The following is a 15,000-nucleotide window of genomic DNA, read 5'->3' as shown; positions in this document are numbered from 1 at the left end:
ACTAATGTTTTAATTTTAGAAAGCTGTTCGTTTGTTCGGAATTCTTTTTAGCTTTTGCCATTACATTCCATTATTTCTAGTTGAAACGATTTGTGAAATGTGTTTAACAACAGTAAAAGTGATGTCATTTTGGATAGCTGATGAAATGCACATCGGAGGATGATAACAAATTTAAAACACTTGTTGCATGATCTCTGCTCCGGAGAGAGTTCTCATGATGTTTATCTGAAATCACGATATTTATTCAGAGTTACTACACTCGTCAGCAACTGTTCAAATTTGTTCAAATCGAATTCGTATAAATAATTATACGAAGGAGTAGCTAAACAACATTTACCAACTAGAGTGGCCTGGCTACTAATTTTATCAGCTTTCACGCTAATTTAAAACTAGATTGCATCAATTCCTTTAGTGTATGTTACGTAAGAATATTCCGAAATTATTTTTAAGAACACCAGTCACAATTAATACTTTTTAACGCATATCAATTAGTGGCCTATTAACTTATGGTCAACAGGTGATTAACCTTATGGTAATTGATAAAGGTAAAACATCTACTATCATGAACATATGCATTCCTATGCATAACTTTCTGAGTAATCTTTATATTCTCTTGGATTAACTTAATTTTGGAGCTAAGAAATGCGAATATTTCACGTAACAATTCTAGGAGCTTTTGGAACTGTGAACCTACTCATGATCACTAATCGCGCAACATTTGGGGATCAGTTTAATAATTTCATGAATGGCGGCGGTTAGCCTCAAACTCGAAAGAACCTTGTCACTTTACATTAAATATGAATGCCCTGTTTGACTTTCAATCAATCCTCAATTCACTCCTCGAAACCGAATTCGCGAATACTTTTCACTAAACGGTGAGATTAACTTTGCTGGGTTTGTGTTTCAGTTTTCCATTGTTACAGCAACGTGCTGCGTTTCCACTACTGCATCACATTTTAAGCAGTGGACAAAAGAACAATTAACTCCTCTTCACACCAATCATAATCCTGCTAAACGGTCGAAAACAATGGACAACCGATAGTTACAGCGAATTCTTTGCGCCGATGCAGCGGACTGCCCTCCTTGACGGCCCATTCCTGATCGCCGCTATGGTACAGCCATAATCCCAGTAATCCTTTGCCGGAACCACTCATCCTGAACGCACCGATCGCTGCAGTTGCAACCACACGGACACAGGCCACAAACCGTGAATCACAAAACCGCGAACAGAAATCCTTCTTCCTACTTGAAGCGAATTTTTGACACTGGAGCTATGGACACGGAGCACGCACAACGCACGGGAATCAACTGGCAAGCGCCCGACGGAGCGATGGAGCTTTTATACCCTCCCGGGCTGCTCCGGTGCTCGAAAGCAGATCGCCAACCCAACAGGTGGTGGTGGAGTCCATGGGGACCACTCCTGGGGTGCTGGTGGCGCCATTGGCAAACACACCGAGCCAACCCAGAAGCCGAAGAAGAAGTGGTAATGTATTCTAGACTCCGTTCACCACTCCGTCCTTCGTCCAGCGCCAGGACACGGGTTCGTCCTTCCGTATCGGGCACCAACCAGCATAAAATCGTTCCCTCCCTGGCGGCACGGCACGTTCCCATCGTCCCCACGACACCCACACCATTCTCGAGGACGAGAGAGAGCGGGGCGTTCGATGTTCTTTCGTCATCGTGCTTAAGAAAATTTCGCTCTCGATTGGCTGAATCACGATAATGTCAGGGAATAATCTAAACTTTATCTCGTCCGTTCCGTGATTTTATGCTGGTCTAGCACCAGGGTTTTTGGTGGGGCGGTTGGACGGATGCTGACGTCGATGGCAGGGAGGAGAGGACATTGTACGTGAACGTGAACGCAACAACAACGAAGCTACCAACCAACCAACCGGGGAACCAACAGCCCGGGTGACACACACTGTGATGATGATGATGATGATGATGGCGATGATGAATCTGTTTCGATATTATGGGCTTGTGTGTGGCGCAGCAAATTGAAAGGATGTGGATCGAATGGAACTACTAAGGATCGTTGTCCTCTGGAAGGGGTTGGAATGACAAACGGGTATTAGGAGTTGTTGAAGCAATTAAACCAGCATTGTATTATTTTAATGCTTCACATTTAAAGTGCATTGAAGTGATTAAGATTTAGATTAACTAAGATTAATAAAAGTGACACCCGGTGTGGTAGGTGATATTATGGAAAGAAAGTCCTAAAGTTAGAATGAAACAGTTTAAGGAAGAAGATTAATCGGAATGGATACTTAGACTGTTTCTGTATGTGTTGGAAGTGTGAAAAGTATAATTAAATAAAGTAAAAGTATTTTAATTCGTATCAAAACATACACCTTGCAAGGAATGCACCGAAATCTTTAACCAAATACTAATGATACAATTAACTCTATTCCCGTGGAAAGAATTAACGCCAGGTGGATACACTTCAATGTTTAATGGTTTGAAATTAATGACATCAACAAATCATTGTTGTCCTTTAGCCAACCGCTTAAAATGTAATGAAATGGCTTGTTCTTCCCTAATTCAATTCAAAATAGCTATTCTAGTAAATTACTTAAAAATTCTTTCTGGCAAATTATTTTGTCCTACCTTCAACCATGACCATCGCACGACCTGAATGCAAGCTGCTGGTTCTATTCTATCTCTACTTTGCTCGAGAATCTCGCCAAATCCACTTGAAACATCCAACCCATCCACCATACAATGAAAGCTAGTCCTTGCACACACGTTACACACAAAATCCAACCAGTGCGAAGACACACCGTGCAGGAACGAAAAGGTGAAAACGAATCTCGCCCAAGTGTTTATCTATTAGCTCGGGGCGCGAGAGCTCGGGATGGCCAAACGAGATGTGGCGGATGCGAAGCGGTCGCTATGTATAAAATCACTATTTGTTCTCCTGGCTCCACTGGCCTTGCCTGGCCTGGCCTGGCCTGGGATGGTTTGGCGCCATTTATTCTGATCCTGCTTCTGACGCAACCGAGTCAAGGGCAGTCCGAAAAGGATACTTTTTTCACGAGCGAGCTCCAACGTGGTGGTAGAGAGAAGCTACCACTTCACCCAGAACGACGTTTCTAGGGGGGGTCGTGGAAGATTTAATTTCTTTTCTTTGACTCGGTGGTCCATGGTAGGTAGTAGCTCACCGTACTTGCCACCGTTTGCCCTTGTCTTGGCCTGTTTGATTTGTGGTTCGGTTTGGTGCTTCTTCCGTCTGGGCACTTTCGCCAGAATCGTCTTCCAGTCAACGAGACACACGAGACATGATGGACGAAGGAGCAGGATGAGTCCGGGAATAGACCAGTGAGGTCTGTTCCACTTGTTGCTGTCGGTGTGGCGAGCATGACAGCATGGCTGACTCCCGCTCGCCACCTTTTTTGCGAACCACTAAAAGGAAATGAAACGTGGCCACAAAGGGATATAAAATCGAAACGCTGTAAGTAGCAACGCCCGCCAAGTGTGTCCGACGAGAAGACAAGCGGTAGAACCTTGATTTTCCGCTTTCCATTCCTTTACCGTGTTTGTTCAGGATGTGGCTACCGTAGGCGTAGACTCGAGGGACAGGATTCGTCGAAGAAGCGAACAAAACGATCCACTAACCGGAGCAGCAGCAGCACTAGTGCTACGATTGCGATCGATGCGATTGTTCCGTGGTGGATCAGAGGAGAAAGACGGGCAGGGCATGCCAGTGCGAGCATAGACGTGTCGCTGTCCACGAGATCGATTTGGTTAATCAGAAACGATGTGCAGAATGGTTTTTCGATTCCAAATGGAGCGAGGTGGTGCATCAGGGATAACACCAAAGCGATTGGAGTGAGCGAGCGAGCGACCGAGCGGGCGAGTAAGTCATGAATATATTCATCAGCTAAGAAGCGTTGGCAGAGAGGACGGAAGGACCGGACGGGATGAGACTAGCGAACGATGAATGAACGCTAGATAGAAGCCTGCCTGTGTATCAACAGGATATGCGCCTGGAAACGGACAATCTAACGAGCTGGCCCGCTGATTGATGACTTTCGGGAATCATCGTTTGATAGTGAAGAACCTTTCCGCCTTCGAACGCATGGACGAATGTTAAAGATCGGGAAGTAGATGGTAGTACTTCTTTTGGCCTTCAACAAGTGCCTATCGATTGTTCTTAGTTTGCCAAATAGAACGTGATGCTGCGAAAAGTGCTACGATGGATGACTGGTTGCATTCTAAATGCACAAAGAATTCTTGAATTTTACAACAAGAACCTGTGGTACAATTATGAGTTTAGTGTAGAAAAGACACTTTTAATGAACCCTTACTGTTTCGAAGAGTTCAACAACTTCAAAGACAAAATGACACCAAAACGTATAGGTTTTGGGGGAAAAATATACATCACCCTGATGTTAAGGTTCATAAAACTGTTTTAAAAATTAATGTTGCAAAGCTGGATTAAATTATTCACTTTGCCCACAACATGTAGGCCGTTTGTTAATCTAACGATTGACCAAAAAAACATGTTTTAAGCAAAAAAAGAATTATTGTGTTCTACCAGGTCAATACAAAGCAAAACGTGTCTATAATGTTTTGGCAGAATTTTCGAGAGGCTCGTAGGATTGTTTCAATGCAATCCAACATTTAGTTCAAACCAAAAACGAAGGAATTTTCACCTTTTTCACGCACTAAAAAAATTCCTTGATGATAAGAATATAACGATGCTATCGTATCTAAGTCACAATACTGATTTCATATTAATGAAAAATACAGCATGAGTACAGCATCAATGAAATCAATTTAATGGATTTTAAAGTACTATTAGCAATCTTTGATATTGAGGGTCGAAGATCGAAGAATATTTATAAGACAGACAGATCAAAGATATTCAAATTCGTAGCTCTTGATGAAGCCTTAAAGATAAACGTAAGATTACAAAATATTTTTATTGTTTTAGCTTTAAACAACAACCAATTAAAGGACAAGAAAGGAAGGGGATGTCTATTTCTAAATTCCTAGAAACTTTTCAAATAACAAATATTCCGAAACACGCTTCCTCATGATCCCGTCTAGGATAATTACGCGTAGCTCTACCCCGTCTACCTTTACCGTAGTTTGTAAAGAAGCCAAATTCGGTAATCAAAATACCGTTACCCATGTTTTGAACGCCCTCTATGCTCCTCCGTTCCTGCAGTGAAGCCGTACCTACAGCTAGCAGGATCATCGTTGGTCTCCCTTCAGATAGCTTCCTATAACACCCAGAACGCTTGGGACATTCTATAAAAATCGTCTTTCTAGCACCGTGAAGCCTTACCAAACATGCATGCCAGGAATGTGTTGTGTCGTCATGTCATGTCACCCGTTCTGCGCATGTCCCGTTTTCCCCTTTTTATGCCACACAGAGAGAGGGAGAGAGAGGATTTGGTCCCACACACTCTGGCTCTCGCTAGTTCGTCCTGCGTACTTACGGCCACGGAAAAGGGACTTCTCAGCGAATGGGCCGGAGCACCGGAGCAGCACCAGCGTAGTGGTGGTGCGCGTTCTGGCAAACGTCAATCCGCGAGAGCACTCCACGGACGGACGGGTCCTCGTCTCCTGGGTGCTGGCCTAGTAGAGTGGTGAATTGCGAAAAAAACCGCTGAAAAAGTTACCCTTTTCCGCACCATCTTTCGCTCGGCAAATCCTGGACGGATATCGAGTGTGACTGGCTCCGAAGTGGTCTTCCGGTGTTCCTTGGTTATAGATCCCCGTTCCAGGTGTTCAATGCAGGGGTGGAATGTCTGGAACGGGTTTGCGTTGCGTGCCGTTTTGCGTGTGAAAAGCTGTTCCGTGGAAAAGCATGTGCGCTTGTGTGTGTCTGGTGTGTTGGTGTTGTGTGGTGTGGCTGAAAAGTATGCACCAGCAGCAGTAGGCCGTTAAAGCGAACACCTCAACGTATTCCATATCACAAGGTGGGCCACCTCCAATCCAACGGCCATCCAGGGGAAAGTGAAAAGCGTGAAAAATCTCCCGGGAAAATCATCATCTTTTTCGCTTTCGTGATTCCGTGAGTCACCAAAGCCGCAACAATGGCCGACACGGAGTTTGAGGAGCTCCGCCAGAATCTGGATGCGTTGCCAACGTTCCGCAGAGCTCCGGCACCGTTCTACTCGTAAGTACCTTTAGGTTTCCACTCCACCTACTGCAGCAGTATAGGTGTAAGGGGACAAGCATGTGGGTGTGCGATTTTCCACAGAACGAATAACAATCTCAGGAAAAAAAAGAACACCTTCACCATGGGGGCACCACCCGGGGTTCACCACCCTACACGTGCGCCCACCACCATGGCGCCCATGCAAATCAGTGCACCTTTTCGATCCGTGTACGTGCGTGTGCGTGCGTGGCGCTTCATTAAACGAAAGGCACGACCCCTGGAGGGGTGGTGGTTACATCCTTGACACATTCCGGCCAGACCTCGCAGCCAGCCGTTGAAAGGTGCATAAATGAAAGGAAAGGGAAAGAAACGCGTGACCCTGAAGTGTCGGGCGGAAATCAAACATGACCGCAGGGGCCAAAGGAGTTAGTGAGCATCCTTTCCTTGTGTCCTACCTTGGTCTGGACATGGGATGACATGGCGTCTATTGGCGTATTAATGTGAAAGATATGGCTCCCTCTCTTTATCTCTCTCTTCCACGTCTCTTCCCTAAATCTCTCGCTCACCTTCGTCTCATCAGACGTCAGCACCGGGGCTGGCGAAAACATATCTTCCCCGCTGGGTCCCGGTGCCATCGACCGCATCTCAGGCCCCCCCCCCCCTATGGTGTGTATGACGTGATGAAGATAATGTGCAAATCGAGGAGATCCTTTCAGCATCAGCCGGATGGCGGAAATGCTGATGTCGAAGGTGCAAGCGAAAGCAAAGAACGAACCAAAGAATATGACCATAAGAGGCACCTCAGGCCACCCATCGCGGAAAGTGATTTATGGATGTGAAGGAGTTTAAAAATAGTCCCCAGTTCCCGGGACCGGTTGCTCCATGGCGTGCTTTTGCGTGCTACATCCGGAGTCAATGGAAAGAAGGAAGCAAGAAACACTGCATAGATGGACGCGACACCGTACACAACTTTCCGTCCGTCCGTGCTATGTTGCGTCCTACATAATGCCGCTGAGCATTTGTCGGTGATGTTTGTTCCGCGTTCCGAGCTGTCGTTCCTTTACTCTGTCGGCACCGGGACTGCCAAGTTGTCGTGGCGGGCGAGCGAGCGAGCCAGCGAGCTTGCTTGCGAGATGTATTACGTGAGCTCGAGGATAGGCACGGATTGTGCAACAAAAGGGCCGCCCCATCCGGACATAGAACGTGCTTTTCAATTAAACCTCCCGAGCCGGCCTTTACTGCTCATCTCGTTGCTCATCGTGTTCGTTGGGGCTGTCAGGAATTGTAAGGACGATAGATAGCGGCCCTAAGGGTACGAAAGGGCTCCCGGGGCAGCACTATCTGCGAATAACTGGCCCCCCGGCATAATTAGTCACGTTTGCCGTAAGTTGGATGACGTTCTCCAGAAGAGCGAGGACCTCAATATGAAACGTCAGTAGGCTCTGGGCTAAGAAAAACGAATAAATGAAGCTCTACCGCGAAGAGACTACTTCGATGAAAGCCCCACGGAAGATGCACTTTTTGAAATTACGCAGCCACATTCAGGGGGGAAGGAATTCATTTACAGATTACTTGTGAAGGGCACCCCTCCCACTGTTGTTCCATTATCAGATGGACCCGTGGCGTACTGTTGAGGTAGGACCAACAGGGTAGTTACTTTATAGCCCCCATTGATCGCTCTACCACAATTCGATGGCGTTCACGATACGATTAAACTTTTCAAACACCATAATGGACGCCATTTGGGGGCCGAGGATAACATCCGATCCTGGCACCACTTAAAGGCCCTTCCGGAGCTTCTCGCAACGATTCGCCGCCCTCCAACAATACCATGACAAGCCAAGGAAAATGGAGAAAATTTATTATCTTTCCCATTCCATCAAGAGCGTCCATCAGGACGACGGACCGTTGCGGTCGATTCTCTGTGCCACAGTCCGAAGGACGATGGAATGTTTTTTTTTTTTTTCGCTCGATCCGCTTCTCCGGAACAAATAAAATATTGAACCACTGTGCGCCAGTGCCGCCGTGGCAGCAGAACGCACACGAAAAAAAGAAAACCAGCGAAAAAAAAGCCCGGCGAACGCTTCTGAGCGGTTTATGTCGCGGCCGGCGGCAGCACTTAATAAGGAGATACTAAAATTAATCGAATTTCCTTCCAGCCAACCGTTGCGATGGTCTTCTGGTGTGTGTTTTTTTTCCCTTTTCACTGCGTTGCTGCGTTGTTGTTGTGCGTGGTCTAATCTGCCTTTAACCAACGAGAGGAGCGGCGTATGTGGTGCGTTTGATTGGATGATCCGTAGCAGCATCTCGGCGGAAAAGAAAAGAAGCGCACGGCCATAAAGCTGCATTAGCCAGCGTGACAAGGTTCGCCCCCGGTGGCCAGTACCGGGATCTGATCTCATGTCAGTCGCGTCGCGTCTCGCGGTATCCGTAGCGTAGGACAAAAGGGTAATGGGTGACGGGTGGTAGTCAACCAGCACCGTGGACGATTCTGAGAAATCAAGAAGCTAGACTGGCGACCGGAATGATGTCATCCCGCAAGCGAGTGCGAGAGGAAGACTTTCGACAAACGGATCAATACTCCCGGTGCATCCTCGTTCGATGGCGTGCTCTCGCTGCTATCCAGTCACATCGAATCTGCCCCAATTCAGACAGCTTTTGCAGTGCATACTGTGCAGTGTCTGTCTGTGGCCTGTGGCCCTGGTGTTTGTGCCGGTGCAACCGTTCCAACTAATACTGATGCTGCCGCGAGATGTTGTTTGGTCCAAGCGAGACTCTTAAAATGGCGATCTGGGTCAACGAGCAGCCCGACTAGCCGGTGGTCCGACCGAAAACGCTCTCTAATTTGTTTATTTTCCCATTTTCCACCTCAAAAACCGCACTCACGCGACCGAGGTGGATTGCAAATTAAACGAATTATCTTTTCCGGCCCCCGGGCACTAATATCACTCCTGTCTCTTTTGCTGCTGCATCTTCTCTCTCGCAGGTTGGTGGGTGACGTCGAGCTGGACCTGGAAGATAGTCCATCATCGAAGAGCGAAGCCTCAGACCACGATGAGGAGGAGGAAGAGGACGAGTGTCGGCGGTCGAGCGTCGGCACCATGGATGGTCTCACATCGGTCGGCGATCCAGTGCCGAAAGGGACCCCGAGCAAAACGCAGCAGATCATACAGACGATCAGTGCGATCAGCACGAGCAGCAGTAGCAGTACGGGCGAGGAAGACGACGAGCTCGGTGATGGGCTGCGGACCACCGTAAGCACGGCAGGGGATCATCAGCGGAAATCATCGGCAACCGGTCAGAACCTTCACCATCACCACATCGAGGACTATCAGGAGCAATCGCTTGGTTGCGGTAGCTCCGGACCGGACAGTTTGCTCTCCGTGACACCGCACACCGCATCGGAAGTGGACGCAGACGAATCGACCACTAGCAAGGTTCCACCGCTCACAGGCGCCAGTACCGCCGCACCATCGCTACCGGTCCAAGCAGGCACCGCAGCGACCAGTGCACAGCTTGCTCGGACCAGCTCACTTCCCTGGATACCGGGTCAGGTCGAGCGACGACGGCGCAAGTTGCCGGAGATTCCGAAGAATCGAAAATGTAACTTTCCCGTGGCCGGTCTGGTGAAACTGTCCGGTCGATTAATTTGATTTCCCGTTCTTTTCCGCCCCTTCCGCAGCTTCCGTGTTGCAGCTGCTCACCGGACAAGCGTCACTGGCGGATGAGCTGAGTGCTAGCAGCAGCAGCAGCAATCGTACCAGCGGCAAGCTAAACAGCAATCCGTACACCGCGGCCCCCTCCCATCACGGTGCGCCGGGCAGTTTCTTCAAGCAGAGCTCACTGCTTGCCCTCAAATGTAGCTACCTGCTGGACGAGGACTCGAGCCCGGACTCGGAGCGGTTGCAGAGCCTCGGTGATGTGGATAGTGGCCACAGTACGGCACACTCACCGAACGACTACAAGAGCATGTCGCCCCCGGTCCCGCAGGCGGCCTCACCGGTCACCTCACCCTTCCCACCACCGTACGGTGGTGTACCGTTCAGTCAGCTCGAGATGCTCGAGGCAACACACCGCGCCCTGCACAAGTTCATCCCACGGCACCACGACGAGATCGAGATCGAGATCGGTGATCCGGTGTACGTGCAGAAGGAGGCCGAGGATCTGTGGTGCGAGGGCGTAAACCTGCGCACTGGGCGCCAAGGTATCTTCCCCTCAGCGTACGCCGTCGATCTCGATTACAATGATTTCGATCCGACGTCGATCGAGATGAAGCGCGAACGGTACCTTCTCGGTTACCTCGGTTCGGTGGAAACGATGGCCCACAAGGGCACGGGTGTCGTGTGCCAGGCGGTCCGCAAGATTGTCGGCAACACGACCGGCACCAGCAGTGAGTCACCGAAAGCACAACCCTGCATACTGGAGATCTCCGATCAAGGCTTGCGCATGGTCGATCGGTCGAGGGTGAGTTTTTCGCTTTCTCCTCGCTTTTGGAAGAGTTTGATTTTGATTCGGAACACCATTCCGGCAGAACAAGAAAACCAAGGGCCCCTGTATAGACTACTTCTACTCGCTGAAGAACGTGTCGTTCTGCGCGTTCCATCCACGTGATCACCGGTACATCGGCTTCATCACCAAACACCCGACGGTGCAGCGGTTCGCGTGTCACGTTTTCCAGGGAACGGAATCCACCCGACCGGTAGCGGAGGCCGTGGGGTAAGTGGCAGTGCAATCGATCATCAACTCGAACATCAACTACTGTCGCCGATTCCTTCTTCTCCACAGACGAGCATTCCAGCGATTCTACCAGAAGTTTATAGAAACGGCATATCCGATCGAAGACATCTACATAGATTAAGCGAGACTGGATGGTCTGCGTTTGGAGCAGCATTATCCGGAAGGAAAAAAAAACGGAAAGGACATCCCCAGCACGAGCTCACTCAACCGTCACCGCACTCACCAACAGCAAAAAAAAAAAAATCCCATCACACCGACACAAACACCGCGTTGCCCCTCCAATGGAGCCAGCTTGAATCGTATAGTTCAGTGTTCAGTTATCGCTTATCACCCCTCTATGTTCCTTACGGGAGGTTTGCCAGGATGCAGCACCTGGATTGTTAAATTGTGAGGTGAGATGAGGCTGAAGCAGAGAGCGAGAGTGTGTTTCGGAATGCATTTTTGGCCGGTGCTACAGGTGCGCTCCTATTTGCTAGGTTAAGCAACACGAAACCAAAGAAAATCAATGTTAGAATTAGCTGTTTCTGCTGTTTCCTTTTCTGTAGCTTTCTGCAATGGCTGCCCTTTTGTTTATCAGTTGTAGAGTTGTAGCTTAATAGTGCAATTTCGTTCGGTTATCGGTTAGGTAAGGGAATCCTGCAGCAGAATCCCATCGACGGTAGTGCTTGATAGAGCCAGTAATTAGGGCACACATTTCGGGACAGCTTTGTAGATTGACTTTTTGTACAACCCGTTTCCTTTACTCCTTTATCCATCTATAGGACAACGTTTGTGTCTTTTGCAAACGCTTCAAACTAAACAGAGGGAAACTGCAGAGATAAAGAGAGAGATTAAAGGCATTCGTATTGGACAAGTCGGTTACTTTGGCTTCTTTAGGTATGTTCGCTCTGCCAGATATCGCATTCGTTCCGTTGCGCTCAAAGGCAAGCAATAGAGGATCAGGAGAGGGTTCAGGTGTTCAAGCACACACATGAGTGGATGAGCTGCGATTTGTGATCGGATGAAGGTGAGCAGAGAAATCACGGCAAGTGATTAACTTCGGAGGAGGCTCAGGGGAGGATTTGGAGTGCTACAAAGATACACAACAATGAGTTCCAATCTCTTGCTCTTTCCGCATCACGTGTATTCTGGCGCTCCTTCGAATTCCTATGTAAATATGTTAGGATGAAAGCCGAAAAGAAAAAGAAAACATCAGGAATGTGGCCTATTCACGAAAGGTTCACAAAAGAGAAAGAACGCACGTTGGGACGTTATGGAGGAAATGAAACTATATTTATAGTACAGAAATAGGAATGCAAGCTAAAGCGAAAGCATAATATAGGTACAGGCAAGCAAGCTGGATCCTGCAGACAGCTCGTTTGCATTTTGCTTTTCCAAGAAAAATCGAATGACTAAAAAGAAAACGGTAACCAAATCGCTTCAACCCAACCTCTGCTATGGGTCTGCGCAAACGTTTGAACTTTTTGCTACTTGCTACGAATGAATAAATTGTGGTTGAAAGTGGTCAACGTTAAACTCTAGCTCCCTGACAACAACCTGCACCGTGCACCATGTTCGTGTTTAAGTTTTGGCTGTTCGTTTTCCAAAAGATCACCATTCCATGGTGTAGCAAGATCGTATGCAGAATGCATACGCATCTGTTCTGTACCGTACAACAGAAGACAGAATCGAAGGGCGAAAGGCGCCTAAATTGCTAGTAAAATTGACCATACATCATCATCCACGGTAACCGTACTAAGCGGCAAGTATTATGGGTAACAAAGAATAATAAAAAACACTTCAACGCAAGGACTCACACAAAAACATACAATACTAACATACAATTCGTTGTCATGCTACTATAATCACTATCTTCAGAGAGGCTAGAGTGAAAACGAGCAACAAACATAGAGAGAGAGACGTGGTTTAATAGAGGATAACGAGACAAGAGGAGGAGAACAAACTCAACAGAAACCAACCAAGCACTATACCCTTCTTTCATACAATAATGCATTTATTCGAGCAACAAAAAAAAAGAAATATAAAAAGAGTGCAAAATGAAACGCATTACGAAATCTCAATAACATCAGTTGGAAAACTTCAGCAACAATCTAATGAACAATAAAGAAAAAAGAAACAAATGCATTCCACATGCGATGAGTAGCGAACGATCTGTTCCACCTCGGAAGAACCGCGGAGGAAGGGGTCACTTTCACATTTAATCTACAAAATTTATCCAGAAAATGGCGTTGAGTAGAGCATTCTCTTGGGAGCGGAAAACGATCGACGCTCGCTGAAACATTGGCAACAACGGCAGCAACAGCAGCAGCAAACATAAACACTACACAAAACATGGGGAAAGGGACGCTCTCTGCATCCCGGAAACACCGTAAGGGTTACCGGGACACACGCTGCGATGGGTCGGTGGAAATTGGTTTGGGGAAAGTATTTACTATAATCAGGGATAGGGAGAGCAACAGTGCTGCTGTTGACGACGATGTTAACGGATTGGGCGCAGCGGATAGGAAAAGTGTCTTTAATGCTTCTAGTGCGTACAGTAGAAGAGGGTACAAAGGGCATGTTGCGAATGAAAGGGAAGCAGAGCAGCGAAAAGTCAGCAGCAGCAGCAGCAGCAGTTAGAACAATGAGAAAAGCCTATGTTTAAAACAAAAGTGCAAAAATGTAAACCAGCAGCAAATAAAACTTACTGTGACCAGTCTACCAACCGAATTCGTTTCGAAGGAAGGGGTTTTCACGGTCAATAAATACCATCCCAAAGCAGAAAGGCGCCAGCTCCTCTTTTAATATAAAAGAAGCGCAAAGGGCGAATGCTACACCAAAGCAGAAGAACAGACACTGCGGCGCCGAACTTTCTCCCTGAAGTCTCAATTCCCGGAATCGACTCGATGATCGCTACCTGTGAAGAGGGCAACCACCGTGTAGGTAGCCTGAACCTGATCACGTGCTGAGAGGTCGATGGCGGCTTTCTATCAGCTGTTAGTGGATTTCATTCACCTTGTGACCTTGGCTCTACTAGACACCGAGAGACCAGCAGCAGGTAGGCTACGAAAACGAAAACGAAGGCGGAAGCGAAAACAAAACAATCAACATCAATCGAAGTCGATTCCGATTCCGAGCCCGAATCGACTCTGACCCAGATCGATTCCGGGAATTTCAGGGGGAATGTTCGGCGCAGCAATGACTGTCCTTCTGCTTTGCACTTTTTTTTTCAGGCGGAATCGGAGTGGAATCGTGGGTGCGATTCCGTGCGCCCATCACTACTGGAAACACTGGACAGATGTCACCCGGAAAGGAGCTCTCGTTCGTTGCATTCACAAATGGTTTTTCTTTATTCTGTTTTGATCCGATTTGTATTTTCGTTTTTTTTTGTTCTTCCGTGTTTCGCGACATTCAGTGTTTCGTGTATATTTGGTAGATTTCTTCGTTTACTGCACGTTACAATTCTGTTTGCACAATAGAAAATGGAAAGGGTTATACCGGGTACGCCGGACGATGATGCTGATGGCGTACTGTGGTACACTTGGGATGCATGTGAGTACATGGGAAGGACGGCATTAAAACCGGGGTGTGACTTCTTAAACTAGCCTCTCATCGTTGTTCGTTGTTTGTTGTTATTTTCGTGGCGTCTGCTGTTCGGTAGGGTGGCAATCGGAAGAAATTGAAATCGGAATTTTGCGGGCCCTCTGTCTCTCTCTCTCTCACTCTCTCTCTCTCTCTCTCTCTCTCTCTCTCTCTCTCTCTCTCTCTCTCTCTCTCTCTCTCATCTCTCGAAATTAATGCAACGAAGGATATAAAACACTAGCAAACGAAGGGTAAATTGGTTTGTTTCGGCAAATATTAACGCATGAAATCGGCAACTATCTTTAGCTGCACTAACTAACGCGAGCACTGTTTACAGGTTTTTAAGTGACTTTTTTTAAAAAATAAATATTGTTACTAATGTAAACCAATGGTTTCGTCTAGGCATAACGGCTTGGTTGTTTGTGTTTGCATCTTTCTGTCTGTTTTCGTTTGTTTTACCTATGCCACTATATAAAAGATTCTCTATGACCTATCTTTGTGTTGCTTTGCCATCAATTGACCAGCGTGTGCTTCCGCATAATTAAACCTCTTTCCACGTACCTCGCTTAACACGTACACACACGTTCACA

General features: G+C 47.4%; 3 protein-coding genes across 4 annotated transcripts in view; 1 reads left to right on the top strand and 2 right to left on the bottom strand.

The window, feature by feature from the left end:
- LOC126575184 (tryptophan 5-hydroxylase 1) overlaps window positions 1-1,189 on the bottom strand; it is a 3,790-nt gene extending 2,601 nt beyond the window's left edge. Inside the window, exon 1 of the mRNA XM_050235753.1 lies at window positions 1,047-1,189. Coding sequence (XP_050091710.1) covers window positions 1,047-1,154 — 108 coding nt within the window. The 5' untranslated portion in view covers window positions 1,155-1,189. The remainder of the gene's footprint in view (window positions 1-1,046) is intronic.
- A 4,357-nt stretch (window positions 1,190-5,546) lies between these two features.
- Window positions 5,547-13,537, top strand: LOC126577764 (JNK-interacting protein 1). Its single transcript, XM_050239658.1, has 5 exons — window positions 5,547-6,130; window positions 9,099-9,715; window positions 9,795-10,576; window positions 10,644-10,828; window positions 10,898-13,537. Exons 1-5 carry the CDS (start codon window positions 6,048-6,050, stop codon window positions 10,968-10,970), a joined length of 1,740 nt encoding a protein of 579 aa, XP_050095615.1. The 5' UTR covers window positions 5,547-6,047; the 3' UTR covers window positions 10,971-13,537.
- Window positions 13,538-14,150: 613 nt separating this feature from the next.
- The window catches only part of LOC126578958 (endothelial PAS domain-containing protein 1-like), a 22,123-nt gene continuing 21,273 nt past the window's right edge, over window positions 14,151-15,000 (bottom strand). For both annotated transcript variants that reach the window (XM_050242080.1, XM_050242079.1), the window contains one exon: window positions 14,151-15,000. This exon is cut by the window's right edge and continues 1,303 nt beyond it. The gene's annotated coding sequence lies outside the window, so the exon portion shown is untranslated.

Source organism: Anopheles aquasalis, chromosome 3 (assembly GCF_943734665.1).
Source record: "Anopheles aquasalis chromosome 3, idAnoAquaMG_Q_19, whole genome shotgun sequence".
Taxonomy (NCBI): Eukaryota; Metazoa; Arthropoda; class Insecta; order Diptera; family Culicidae; genus Anopheles; species Anopheles aquasalis.
Note: the sequence above shows the minus strand (reverse complement) of the source record. Positions and strands in the feature narration are given on the sequence as shown.